The 14,863-nt window shown below is 34.2% G+C and overlaps 1 protein-coding gene across 1 annotated transcript in view; it reads right to left on the bottom strand.

The window, feature by feature from the left end:
- Nucleotides 1–14,863, bottom strand: part of SMC5 (structural maintenance of chromosomes 5) — a gene marked incomplete at its 5' end in the record, with an annotated part of 35,251 nt that overhangs the window by 16,807 nt on the left and 3,581 nt on the right. The window contains 7 exons of the mRNA XM_019626366.1: nt 762–884; nt 1,246–1,369; nt 3,770–3,939; nt 4,040–4,213; nt 7,460–7,592; nt 8,199–8,293; nt 13,906–14,019. Coding sequence (XP_019481911.1) covers nt 762–884; nt 1,246–1,369; nt 3,770–3,939; nt 4,040–4,213; nt 7,460–7,592; nt 8,199–8,293; nt 13,906–14,019 — 933 coding nt within the window. The remainder of the gene's footprint in view (nt 1–761; nt 885–1,245; nt 1,370–3,769; nt 3,940–4,039; nt 4,214–7,459; nt 7,593–8,198; nt 8,294–13,905; nt 14,020–14,863) is intronic.

Raw genomic sequence — 14,863 nt, 5'->3', positions numbered from 1 at the left:
CTCCGGCAACTCTAAGGCAGCCCAGCTCCAGGTTGAGCTGTTGTTCAGCATCTTAGCTGTAGAGGGCAGTGTCATTGGCCCTCATATGTGGGATCCGAACCAGGGCCCTCTGGCGTCCCAAGCCAGTTCTTAACCATTGCGCCACTCGGCCGGCCCTGTCCGTGGGTTTCTTATTGTTGTGTTATACTAGCTTCTCTTCTATTTTTGGCAAAGGATTTGAAAGACTCAAAAACTATGCCATTGTCACTACCATTTTGTTGCTAGCTTTTCTTTGTGTTTTAAGCTAACTTAGTATATCACATTTCCCACCACCCCATATACACTATTTCAGTATTTATCACCATTTCACAGGTAGATAGTAACGGAAGATTAAATTGCCAAGATCATACACTGGAACTCATCTGCAGTCCACTCCATGAGATGTAAAACCGCTATTAGAGTTACTAGTTGTGGCTTGGTAACAGTAATGACTATACTTTATATGGGTCTAAGGAAGCTAACAGGAGACTTTAGTTTTCAAGTGACTTAATCAGATTTTTCTGATTTGTCTTTTTGATTATATATTACCACCCCTCCCCTAATCAAATAACAAAATGTATATTACAAAGTATTTCAAATACTGCTTCCTTATTAGCAGAATGTACTAAATTGGTAAATTAAAGAGCACACAGAACTACATACTACAAATGATATACGTATATTGTTTTCAAACTGGTCTGAGGCTAGGGCTCCAAAATAAAAAATAAAAGCAAAAATTTTACCTCTGTGAGACGTAGCTGTGATGATATAGCCATATAATCTGATTCTAATTTGTTCTTCTCGGAGATCACTGTAGTATTTTGAAGAATTATATCTACTTTTTGTATATGCAAAGAAGTGCAAATCTAGGAACAAAACCCGTAAGAGTTTAATTTGTTTTACAATTAAGAAAAATAATACATTAAAATTATAAACCATAAAAAAATATTTTTTCTAATATGCCTGATACCTCTCTCTCAAATAGTTCCTTTTTTATAACTTTCTCACAAGAGAATTTTAAAAAGTTTTCTTGTGTATTTTATTGAGTCACCTGGAATAAAATAATTTCACCTATTGGGTACTTTAACTAATTGCTTGACCTATGATGAAAAATGTCAAATAACAGAGCAAGCTTAAATTGTTTACAAAAATCTCTTGCTAAGATTTTACTACCTTGTCTTATCTACTTGCTATAAAAATATGACTAAAATTAAGAAAATGCCTTACCTTAATCAGGGTTGTTAATTCGGTAACAAGTTTTGCTTTCTGAACATTTATTTCTTTGATTCTGGTATTTGCTTTTTGCTCTTCCTCTTCAAGGTTGCAAGTATCCTGTTCCATCAGCCTTAAACTGTATGAAACATATAATGATGTAGAAATCAAAGTTATACACAAGGATTGAACTCAAATCCTTAGGTTCCCTGCTGTTTTATGGGCTACTTAGCAATGTTACCCAAATGTATAAACTGTTAGCTTCTACATTAAACAACCATTTTATGCAACCATTCAGGATCAAAAAGTATGTGAGGTATGTATTATGTACCCAAGGTAGTCTAGGTAATGTTAGTGCTAATGGCATAGGATCCGGAATCAGAAAGATATACCTGAATTTGCTCCTTGCCACTAATAAGCAATATAACTAACTGGACACGTTACTTTTCTGAGCTTCAGTTTCATCTAAAAATTTATAATAATAATAGTACCTCTCCTGTAGGGCTGTGGCAAAGATGTAAAATATGTAATACATTTATTTAGTGCACAGCCAATAACTGATTGATAAGTATTAGTTGTTACTGTTATTAGTATTGTTTAAATATAACCCCTTCCCTTAAGGAGCTTAACTGGAGGGCGGGGCGGGAGAAGGATTTGATGAATAGGTAAAAAAACAAAACGAAACAAAAACAACTCATAATGGAAAGACAATACAACAATCATCAAAGTAAATACTTTGCTCTTTACTTTAAGATGAAGAAACTCAGGCTCAGAAGTTAAGTTACCTAAAATCACAGATTAAGAGGGAAGATGTATTTGGCACCAAAGTCTAAGTGCTTTCCACTATACTATGTTGCCATCAGGGAATAAAGCAAGAACAAAGGATGGAAGCAATAATGAACAAAAATGAACAAGTTCAGTGGATGTTGTAGAAAGAAGCCTGAATGGTACATGGAGAGTATTGAGGAGAGAGGGAGATAAGCTGGAAGGGGTGGAGTAAAACAAGATTGTGAAAAACTTAAAAGTCATTTTATTTTATTTATTTATTTTTTTTTTTAAAGCTGAGCCATCCTGCTACCTGTTGGCAGCTCAGCGGCTACTCAGCTCGGGCTGGACTCGAACTGCTGTTGCTCAGAGCTCAAACTCTTGAGCGAGCTCTTAACCAACTGAGCCACTCGGCCGGCCCTAAAAGTCATTTTAAGAGAAAGTAGAGTTTAATTAAATTTCACATAGTAATGGCAGGAGACCACACCGATATTCTTGAATGGGGTAGGAACATGAAAGGAAGATAAATTAAACCACAGTATTCTGGAGGCACTGAATGGAGAGGGGACCAGTCAGGGAGAGACCACTCCTCAGGTCACCACTGCGATAATCCAAAGTGTATTACTGTAGGTATGAGACAGTGGGCTGGTAATGAGTATGAAAGGTCATTTCTCTACAAAAATCAATATTACTTTATGAGGAGAAAATTTAGTTTTAGACAATACAACAGTCCAATATAGCAGTTGAATAGTAAAGGTTAAGTGTTTGTAGATGACTGAAGATAGGAATGAAGAGAAAGGTTAAAGTTGAAAACAAAGGCTTAAAGTTGAAAAAAATTCTAGGCAGTTAGACTAAAGATACATCTTGCCTTAAATAACCAAGGTATATTATTAACTTTTAAAATAGAAGTTAGTGATAATTGTTTGCTTTAAAAAAACAATGAAGAACAAATTTTCTTGGTGCATCTCAAATATGATTCAATTTGTGGAGTGCTGACTGCAAGCTGACATGGTCTTTGCAGTCTGGGATTTCAGCCAAAAGCTGACCCCATTGTCCTCTCCCCCTTGCTCGTGGGTCTGCTTTGGGCAGACTAGCTCCTTCCTTCTGATCTTTATTTAGAGACTAGCTCCTTGGTTGAACTTGCCTACTTCTGCAATTTGTAATCACAAGTCTAACTATGCAGAACTAGAAAAGCATGCTGCACCAGATAGCTATTCCCCTGTTCCTCTTTTAACTTCCTGAAACAACATCCTGACGGTAGCTATATAAAATAAAGTGTATCTGATTATTAGGGGCTCTTGCAAGCCATCAGCTTGCAGGGACCTCCCGATCTCATCTTTGGCTCACGTCTTGTTCTTTCTCATTCCCCACTGTCCTCCCTCGGGTCACCAGCTGGCAACATCAATTTAGGAAGTATTTAGAAATATTACTATATTTGGTCAAGGTAAACAAACTTATACTTTACTTAAGGCAATGAACTGTCATTTACTATTAAAATATGACTTATTATGTCATTAATATCTATATCTTTATTCTACAGGCAAGAAGAATGAAAGAACAAAAGGATGTGAGCTATGACATGGTAGGGTATGGGAAAAATTTTGAAACTGTAAGTCACTGTTGATTTCCCCTGACAGTAGGATTAAAGTTTGAGAGAGAATTTATTACAAAGTGTGCTTGTGGGATTTGTGGTGTCATTCCAGGGTGAACTAGTAACATCCCCATACTGCTTTGTGCCCCCAGCCCACACCTCGCCACATAGGCTGCAAATTACCTTTCTAGTTTGGAGCTAATTTTCTGTTCCAGTTGCCTCCTCTTGGTTTTTCTCTCAAGCAGATCCTTCTTCTTTTGTCTGAGTTCATTATCTTTGTGTTCTAGATGTTTGTTTGTCTCACGTAAGGCCATCAAACCTGATTCCACTGCTCGCAATTTTCTATTAACTTCCTATTGGATATTCAAAATTATTAACGTATTTTAAAAAGAGTTCTAGTTAAAGCTTTATAAATCCAGTTAATATTTTTTTCTAACACTCAAAATAACCAACCGTTAGATGTTCTTCTAAGCGTCTTCTTTGCTCTAGATCCACAGTAACTGTGAGAAACTGGGCTACTTTTAAGGATGTGTTACTAGAAATAACTTTGTTTGAATAAACAGAAGTTTTCACCACATACTTTTCTTCTGCTGTATACATTTGTCTGATTCGTGTTTCTTGTATTACCTACAATGTAAAATAAGTATTAGTGCACATCTAATAATAATTATGATATATTTAAAAAGACTAAAGAACTAAAAATACAGAATATCAAAATATAGATGTAATTTCGTTTTTTAAAACTTATCCAACAACATCTCTAAAAGACTGGTTGATACATTTCAGGTTATTATTTTAGATAACACCACCAAGGAAGAGAGAATTAGAAGAAAACCAAAACAACTAGCAAAGTTGGCTCCACTCTACTTCGCTATATCACCTCTCCCAACTAAGTGTACTTCTGGAGCTTTGCTGTATCTACAGAAGAGATACCAGGGCCAAGTGTCCATTACTCTGAACTGTGCTTATGTCGGCTAAGTCATTTGCTCTCCCTTCCCCTCAGTTATACTGTTCAAAGACACACTATCTTACATTCAATTCCTGTATATTTCAGAGAATACTTAATGGAAACACTTTTCAAGGATTTCAAAGACATTTTTGTATTTTGGGGGGATCTTTTCTCTCAAGAACTTATACAGAAGTTTCAGAAAGTACATTCTAAACACCTTAACATTAATTAGATCTATTTCTGTCTATTTTTATTTTTTCATTTTTTACTTTTTTAGCTGAGCCATCCTGCCACCTGTTGGCAGCTCAGCTTGGGCCAGGACTCGAACCGCTGTTGCTCAGAGCTGAAACTGAGTGAGCTCTTAACCAACTGAGCCACTTGGCCGGCCCTATTTCTGTCTAATTTTAAAGGATAAGCTGCTGCAATGCAATTTTTTCTAATCTCTACAGGTTCATTACCAATACTCTTGTGGGATGTTTCTCTCCAGAAGTTTATAGTCTAAGTGAAGAGTGAAGACATATTTAAGCACACTTAGTTTAATAGGGTATCATCTGGCATCTCTAAATGATGAATAATTTGGAATGAAAGGAAAGCCTAGATGAGGTTAGCCTACCCAAGTTTCATGAAAGTGAGTTTTAAATGGGATCTGAACTGACAAGAGATGGTGAGGGGAAGACACAACCACCAAAAAAGGACCTCATGAGCTAAGGGGGTCAGCAGACAATTTAGCCAAAAGGGAGAGCCTTAGAAATTAATGAGAGAACAATTCCGGAGATAGGTTATAATTATAATCATTGTTAGAAACCAAAAATGTTAGGACTCAATAATAAAGCAAAACTTACACTTAAAAATGTATTTTTAGTCTAAGGATGAAATATAGCTGTTATTGTCATTACCTAGATGTGAAACAGAAGGATTGAGGATATAAAGACAGTAAATTTTCTCAACGAAGATTTCTATTTTCTGAAAGATAGCTAAGATAATGCCAGGGGCTTTATGAAGAGTCTAAAACACTACCTGACTTGGCTTTACTGTACATTCACATGTCTGAGAAGTGTCTCATCATAATTTATAGAGTATTTACATACAATATAGCACTGAGTTGGGCATCGGAACAATAAAGTATAAGAAATCGTCAATGTGTTCAAGGATTAAAAAAACACTATCACCTATATAAAAGCAGAGATTAAGGTTAATGAAAAATACTTGAGCCAGCCGAGTGGCTCAGTTGGTAAAGAGCTCGCTCAAGAGTTTGAGCTCTGAGTAACAGCGGTTTGATTCCCAGCCCGAGCTGAGCTGCCAACAGGTGGCAGATGGCTCAGCTAAAAAAACAAAAAAAAATACTTGAAAAGAGATAACGGGGAACATTAAGAATTAATTTTATTTTAAATTATATGAATTCCAATGCTATTTTTCTAATACAAACAGCAGAGTTAAAGCTCTCTAGGTGACAAAATGTTAAAAAATAAAAGTACATAAAAATAATTCAACTTGAAACACTGTTAAAAAAGTAAAAGGATTTTCCAAGTGCAGTAATTGTTCCTTTCTGTCCTAAGTAAAACTGTGGAATCCCTTGCCAGATTTTCTATAAACTTTTTGCAATAGTGAAGAATTCTTAATACTGTTGCTTTCAGATAGCCCTTCCTATCCCTAAAGTTACAACAGAAATTGGTTTTGTCTATGCATATGGTCTTGTCCTCTTTTCCAAACACCATGGAATTAAGACAGAAGAGAGGTACACCGACATGGAGGGTTACATTTTTTGGGTTTCCCCAAATGATAATATGATGTATTTTAAATCAAACACAAAGGCAACTTACTATAATTAGCTTATTTCTGCAAAATGGGTTGGTAATGAGCCCTTATTTCTATCTTTTTTTTTAGCTGAGCCATGCTGCCACCTGTTGGCAGCTCGGCGACAGCTCAGCTCAGGCCAGGAATCGAACCGGTGACCCTGTTGTTCAGAGCTCACACTCTTGAGCGAGCTCTTAACCAACTGAGCCACTCGGCCAGCCCTTATTGCTATCTTTTTTTAATAAAATAGATAGAGCCCCCAAACTGTAAATGAATTATACTAGGGATATTTATACACTGGTTGTTAAAAAATTTTAAACAAATTTTCTCACAAATTCAATATTATAAATAGTAGTTCTGTCTGTAACTAGGTCCTAGATGCTTACATGTGGTATTAATAGGGCAACTTGGTGTTATGGAAAAACCTGTTTTAGAAGAGATTTCTTCCTTTTTCTACCTGTGATAAAAACAATAAATGTGGGTTGGAGTCTTGGAGATTAGTTATAAGAAGAAAATTCTAAGCAGCATTAGCAGAATACAGGAACTACAAGTTTATGTAGCTATATTAGCCAGGAAAATGAGATCCTATTAAGATTGGGTGTTCATATATGAGAGAATCTTAAGTGGAAGCTTTAACTCTCCATTGGGCACAACTGATCTCACAGATTCATTGTACACAAATTTTCAAATATCTAACAGTTAAGTATCGTGACTCATCGCTTCTGTTTCTTCCCCCTCTACCATAAACTATCGCCGGTTGTGTTTGTGACTTAGTACAGTAAAGACGTTATTTCATAGCGGCATCTTTGTGTGCAATGAATCTGTGAGATCAGTTGCACCTGATGGAGAATTAAGAAGGGGAGGGATTACCGAAACATTTCTATATCCCAGTCTACCATCCTGAAGTATAATTTGTCTAAAAGACAGTAACTCCATATCACTCCTGTCATCAAGTGTTAGTCAACAGTCACTGCTTTATGTCATATTAAAAGTATAACATACAAAGAAAATTTCTGTGTGGTTAAAAGCAACAAAATGAAATGCTTCTTTAAATTTCTCACAATTTTTCCTTGACTTTAAGCTAAGAAATTTGAACAAAACTCCATTTTCAGTACTGAGTATTTAGGTACCCGTTCAATTCTTTCTCTGGTCCTTTCAGTTCCTACAGGAACTTCATGAATATGATACTGGCTGCAAAGGTAACTCATGACGGGAGCAGGTGCATCGAACAACTCTCTCAAGTAAGAGAAAAATCCGTATTGTCTGAAAAAAGAGGCATCTATTAGGTTAATAAATCTGATAGTTGACAAGTGGCCAACAAACAACAAATAAAATGAAGTCTCTTTGTACATTTTAAAATCACTTAAGGTTAATATTAAGATTCATTTCCTTGTCAAGGTTTAATATTAATATATTTATGATTACAAACTATTAATCTGTTCTTTTGTTGATTCTTCCATTGCTTTTATAGTTAGACTGCCTACTTACAGCCAGAGTTAAGATATTTACTTATAATTGTTTTGTAATTGCAATTTTTCCATTTAGTCCTTCTGGAAATTACTTTTGCATTATTAAGTGATGGTTTATCATGTTATTTTTCCAATAACTAGCCAACTATTTTAGTATCTTTTATTAAATAGTCCAACAATGCTTCACTGATTTAAAACATCATCATATATTAACTATACCATGGCCTGTTCCTGGATTTTTTCCTATTTTAGACTTAAGTAGCAATCCTAAAAGGGAAAATACTGCCTATAACAAACATATTTATGTGACAAAGAGATAATTAAAATATATTTAAGAGGTAAATGATTACTCAATATTCAAAACTAACAGGTTAGTTCTAATAATATTTTCAAGACTTACTTTAGTTCATTCAAAGATATTGAAGGTGCTCTGTCTGCATATGAAATCTTGGGAGCAAGCACTGTATTTACTCTCCATTTTTTATGGTCACGAACCTGAATGTAAGGAGAAGAAAATATTTTAATTACCATCTACTATCAATTAAAAGGACTTTTAAAGTTAACATATTCCTACTGGCATTCATGGGATGATCAGAAATTCAAACACTGACATGATATTTAATGGTACTTACGAGAAAAAATTTTTAGCGTGATAATGATATTATAGTTATGTGTTTATATTATAGTTATGTGTTTTTACAAATAGTCTATTTCTTTTATCATTTTCACTGATCAATTCTATGAAACAGTAAAGAAAGCAATAATACCAGAACTCTTTCAGAAAATAAGAGGAAAAGACATTTTGCAGGTCATTTTAGGATACCAGCATCATCTTGATAGCAAACCTGACAAAAACATTATAATATCATTCATGCACATATATGCAAAAATCTTTAACAAAATATCAGTAAACAGAATCCAGCAGTATATGAACACTATACATGACCAAGTAGTTTACCCCAGGAATGAGACTGATGTAACATTAAAAAAAAAAATCATCCAATCTAATGTATTAATATTAACAGGATAAAGTACAAAAGCCATAACATTATCTCACTAGCTGCAGAAAAAAACATTTGACAAAATTCAGTAGCCATTCGTGATAAAAATTCTCAGCAAACTAGGAATAAAAACTTTCTCAACTTGAAAGAGCGTCTATGGTAAATGTACAGCAGGTATAATAATGGTGAAATATTGAATGCATTCCCTCTAAGACTGGGAAAAGCAAGGATGTCTATCTTGCTACTTCTCTTTAACACTGTCATGAGATACGAGGCAATGTAGTAAAGCACAATAAAGAAGCAAAAGAATTCCAGGATCAGATGGCTTCACTGGTGAATGTTGACAAACATTCAAAGAAGATTTAATACCTATCTTTCTCAAACTCTTCCAAAAAATTGAAGAGGGAATCCTTCCTAACTCATTTTATGAGGCCAACATTACCCTGACACCAAAACCAGACAAGCACAACACAAAGAAAATTATAGGCTAATATCTCTGATAAGCATAGATACAAAAATCCTCAACAAAATAGTAGCAAATCGAATATAAGAATACACAGAAGAAAACATGGGCACTCAACTTATGGACCTTGGTCTCAGAGGGGTTTTTGTGAACTTGACCCAAAAGCAAGGGAAGAAAAAGTGAAAAGTAAATGAATAGGACTACATAAAATTAAAAAGTCCTATACAGCGAAAGAAACCATCAACAACAGAAAGGCAACCAACCAAATGGGAGAAGATATTTGCAAACAGTACCTTTGATAAGGGATTAATATCCAAAATATATAAAGAACTCATACAACTCAACAAAAAACCCCCAAACAATCCAATTAAAAAATAGGCAGAAAATCTGAACAGACACTTTTCCCAAGACGACATAGATGGCCAACAGATATACAAAAAGATGCTCAACCTCATTAGCTATAAGGCAAATGCAAATCAAAATGAGATACCACTTCACACCTTTTAGAAGGGCTACTATCAGTAAGACAAGAAATAAGTATTGGAGAGACTGTGTGAGAAAAGAGAATCCTCGTACACTACTGGTGGGAATGTAAACTGGTGCAGCCTCTATGGAGAATTGTATGGCGGTTCCTCAAAAAATTAAGAATAGAGTTACCATATGACCCAGCAATTCCTCTTTTGGGCATCTATAATACCTGAAAAATTTGAAAACACTTTTTCGTAAAGATGTATGTATCTCTGTGCTCACTGCAGCATTATTCACAATAGCCAAGACAGGGAAACAACCTAAGTGTCCTTCAACAGATGACTGGATAAAGAAGACATTACACACACACACACAAACACACGATGGCATACTACTCAGTCACAAAAAAAGCATACTGACATTTGCAACAACATGGATAGATCTTGAGAGTATCATGCTAAGTGACAAGTCAGATGGAAAAAGACAAGAACCATATGATTTTACTCATATGTGGAATATAAAACAAAGTAATAAACCAACCAAAAAGTCATAGACACCGACAACAGTATGATGGTTACTAGAGGGGAATGGGGAGGATGAAGAAGATAAAGAGGGTGAAAAATACGATGACAGAGAAGATTAGACTTTGGGTGGTGAGCACACAATGTAATATACAGATTAAGTGTTACAGAACTGTACACCTGAAACTTATATACTAATATTAACCAATGTTACCCCAATACATTTAATTTAAAAGACAAGTAAAAGATTGAAAAAGAACAAGTAAAAAGATCTGTAAAGACAAACGTTCTATATAGAAAATCCTATGGAATCTACAAAGCAACTACTAGAATTCAATAAGTGAATTCAACCTAGTCACAAGATACAAGGTCAATGTAAAATAATTATATGTCTATGCACTAGCAATGAACAATGGAAAAACGAATTTTAGAAATCCATTTATAAATGTCAAAAAACTATAAAATACTTAGGAACACATGTGACAAAAGATATCTAAGACACTATACATGGAAAAAGATCAAACAGTGCTAAGAGAAATTAATGGAGGTGTGATGAGATGGTGAAACTGAAGAATTTTATGGTGGCACAGATTAGCAATTCTTGAAACTACTTTCACAAAATTCTAGGCTTAAACAAATGAGTAAATATATTGTTGATGAGCGGGGCTATGTTTTTCATGGAAATAAATTACAGAAATACAAAAGAGAAAGACTAGAAGGTGCACTGTTGTGTTGGATTGTAGTTGTAGTATCACTGTCAACTCATGGTACATTAATGTTCTTTTGCTCTCTACGTAAACATAGAAATATAGATGTGTATAAGGGTTTGCATGCAAAGACATAGAGAAGAAATGAGACACTAGTAGCAAAGAACACATCTAGTACCCAGATCTTGAGGAACTAGGGTTCTTGAGGAAAAGGGCTGTTAAGGCCCAGACTAAGTTCAAGATGAGTCACATCTTGTTCTGCCAAAAAGTAAGCAATGTTCAACATATTATGGCAATATATCAATAGAACACAGGAGTTAATTTGAAGAAGGTCTCACTGGCCAAACAAATCTGGAACAATCTGAATATTAAAATAATGATAGCAATGGATTATGATCCATAAAAAAATAAAATTATGAATCTATATAAGTGAATAAAGAAAGAAAAAGCTCTTTCACATAGGATGCCAGCTAATAAACATAGAAGGAATGACTCAGAATCATTAATGATTCTTAAACATACTAGATAGTTTCATGAAGAACAGGATATTACACATTCTCAAAGAATCTCCACACACATAATTACAAAGAGAAAAATAGTTTTGCTATAATGCTTGTTTTGAAGGCAAATTTGTTCCAAGCAATTGATATATTGGGGGACAATTTAAACATTACATAATTTCACACTGGCTTATGTATAATTTTATCTGTAAGAAATACAAGGTGTTCTCTAAGTGAATGCAGAAAACTATGCCCAAACGAACTGAGCTGCATAGGAATACACAAAATTTGTGCACAAAATACACACACATACAAACTCCTCTCAAACACCTACCAGCTACCTTAGGTCACTACATGTGTCATGAGCCACACCCAACCACATTTGGCATTGCAACTTTCCATCTAGTTTCAGATAAGCGCTTTTAATTGTTTGACCCACTACACAATTCACAAATTATCCCTTCCAATGCCTACTTCCACAAGCCAACTTCAGGTCTTTTTAAAAACAAAGTAACATATACTGTATTTGTATATTTTGTGACAGTTTAAAATGTGTAAAACTATGCTATTTTCCCCCCATAGGCTCTATGGGTTTTTACTGCACAAGTTTGTATAACATAGTGATTTTTAGGAATGTATGCATTGGGTTATAGCAAAACTGTACTTTGCAATGGGAGAAATTATGAACAAAGAGGGCAAAATGTAAATAATTCGTGAATCAGGATAAAAGGTATACAGAATTTCCATGTATATGCTTGCAACTTTTCTGTAAGCTTAAAGTTATATCAAAATAAAAAGTTATTAAAAGGAAATAAAGGTCTGAAGGTATAGATGAAACAATATTGGTCATGGGTCAATCTATCAATGATGCTAGTATCTAGGGTTCATTTAAGTTTTTAAAATGTATTGTTTTAGTGGTTACACTAAGTAAAACTGAATTACACAATGAGAAAATAATATCCTTTTCAATTTCCTTTCAATACCCTAATCATACCAAGGGGAGAAAGTTGCTGTATGTTGTCAGCATGTACTTAACTCATTATCTCCTTTGAAAAAACATCATGTCTTCTTTTCAGAAAGCAACAGTACAGATCTAGGATTTACTCAACTATTTTTATTATCTTTATTGTTAGGCAAATTATTTGCTTTGTACTTTGGTAGATATTATACTTCCTTTCATAATATTTTGAATAAAAAATGATTTAAAGAAAAATTTAGAGTATAGTTAATACTCAGAGATGACAAAAATTGTGATGGTAGTATACTAAATGGCAAAACTGTGAAGATGGTTTGTAAGTTACTAAAGAATGGGAAATGTACTCTAGTAGATACAACTACAGAAGCAGCTTATAGTCAATAAATTTTACAATTTAAAATACACAAAAAATCATGCATAGAAGAGGAAATTCTGGTCTTACTGATGAGAAGCTATGGAAAGTTAATTGTTTACAGCACAAGAAAAAATACAGGTCAAGTTTTCAGAAACCAATGTCATCTTATCAATATATGGTTTAAATACTCAGCACAGAGGAAGCATGGATTTTTGAGGCAAAGCAAGGTATTCAGTGTAGGCTAAGCTGGCAATTTGCAAAATAGAAATCATCTACTAAGACCTAATTGAACACCCTTCACAGTGTGCCATGTCACACAGACTTGTAACCCAAGCAATTTACTTCTTCAATAAACTGACAACAGATTACTAACTCACTGGTTAGGCTAAAATAGCTCTAAAATACACAAATGTTTAACTTTTTTGGAATCCATTTTATAATTTTATTCATTCAACCTTTTTATCCAGTCACCATATATTCACATTCTCTGCCAACTCCCAAACCAAAAATCTTTTGACGTAGATAATTTATCTCCAATTTAGCGATGAGGAAACTTAAAGCACAAAACATTTAGGCAACTTGCCCAAGCTACAATAGTAGCAAAGCCAGAATTCAAATCCTGACAGCCTATCTATAGAGCCTATGCTCTTAATTACTAAGCCATGCTTCCTTTCAGTGGCTTAGATTCTTGATCAGTAGTGTCTTCTAGCCAGATGCAGGATTCTCCTTTTTGAAGTGGTTTTATTTATATCATAACAACATCATATTGATTTCCCATCCAAAGAAAAACTGAGTTCATCTCAATGCATTTACCAAAAGGATGTTCAAGACCAAAGGTCCAGCATCATGATGTTTCTATCTCTTAAACACAGAATTACTTGTCATAGTAATTCCAAATGATAATTTCAAAACATGTTACAGAAGGAATTATGGGCTGTTAAAATAAACTCATTCCCTAATAATGGCATAGATAAGAAAAAATTCAGCAAAATTGAGTGATTTTTACACAAGAGTTACTGCTGGTAAAACTAATCACTTTTTGTTTTAGTATGAATTTTAAAATTCATTAAAAGATAAGTGCCAAGTGAGTCAAAATATTATTATATTAGTACTTGCCTCTTTGAGGAAAACTTCCATATCTTCTTGACTCTCAAATACAAAGGCTCTCAAGTCATTTGATGAAATATGATTTTCAATATATTTGGCATTTTTATTATCTTTCATATTGATCTAAACAAAAAGAAAAAAGTTGATTTCCATGAAATCCAAACTGATTACTATAACACAATTATGTTTAACCTAGATTTACTTAAATTTAATGCCTGAGAAAAAGGGAGACAAAAACAACAACTTGGTATTGAAGGGTCAACATTGTAAAACATCTATTTAATCAAATTTATTACTCTGAAACATCCAATACATAGTAGCAATTTTGATATTCTCTAATAAATAAGTTCCTTTCTGATCAACTCATTGAAAACACTGAAAAAGTCTTAGATTGTAACCTAAGTGTATAAACATTTCTCATGTCCCCAAACTTTTAAATATTTTTCTTCTTAATCTTTGATAGGAATTCATACTCTATATGGCAATAACCAATTGGCACAAAACCACAAAGAAATGCACAAAACTTTATGAAACTAATGGAAAATAACTAGCTATGAATTAATTGTAACTGTTAGTCTTCAAAAGAAACCCAAGGTTTGTACCACTGGAGCATAAACTTAATGATTTATTTTAAAATATTAACTAATTTAAAAAAAAATATTAGCTAATTAGGCATTTCATCATGTTGAGATTCACTGGTACTGAAGATACTAAGATATAAGATAGGTCAGGAAAACAAATTGTTTCAAGGAGAATACAATTTATTATTTATTGCAGATGACAAGTATATTGAAAAGCAGAGCATAAGTCTTCATAACAGAGGTGTATAAAAAAATGCTAGGTAGGGCCGGCCGAGTGGCGCGATGGTTAAGAACTGGCTTGGGACGCCAGAGGGCCCCGGTTCGGATCCCACATAGGAGGGCCAGTGACACTGCCCTCTACAGCTAAGATGCTGAACAACAGCTCA

This window comes from Hipposideros armiger, unplaced genomic scaffold (genome assembly GCF_001890085.2).
Source record: "Hipposideros armiger isolate ML-2016 unplaced genomic scaffold, ASM189008v1 scaffold_668, whole genome shotgun sequence".
Classification (NCBI taxonomy): domain Eukaryota; kingdom Metazoa; phylum Chordata; class Mammalia; order Chiroptera; family Hipposideridae; genus Hipposideros; species Hipposideros armiger.
Note: the sequence above shows the minus strand (reverse complement) of the source record. Positions and strands in the feature narration are given on the sequence as shown.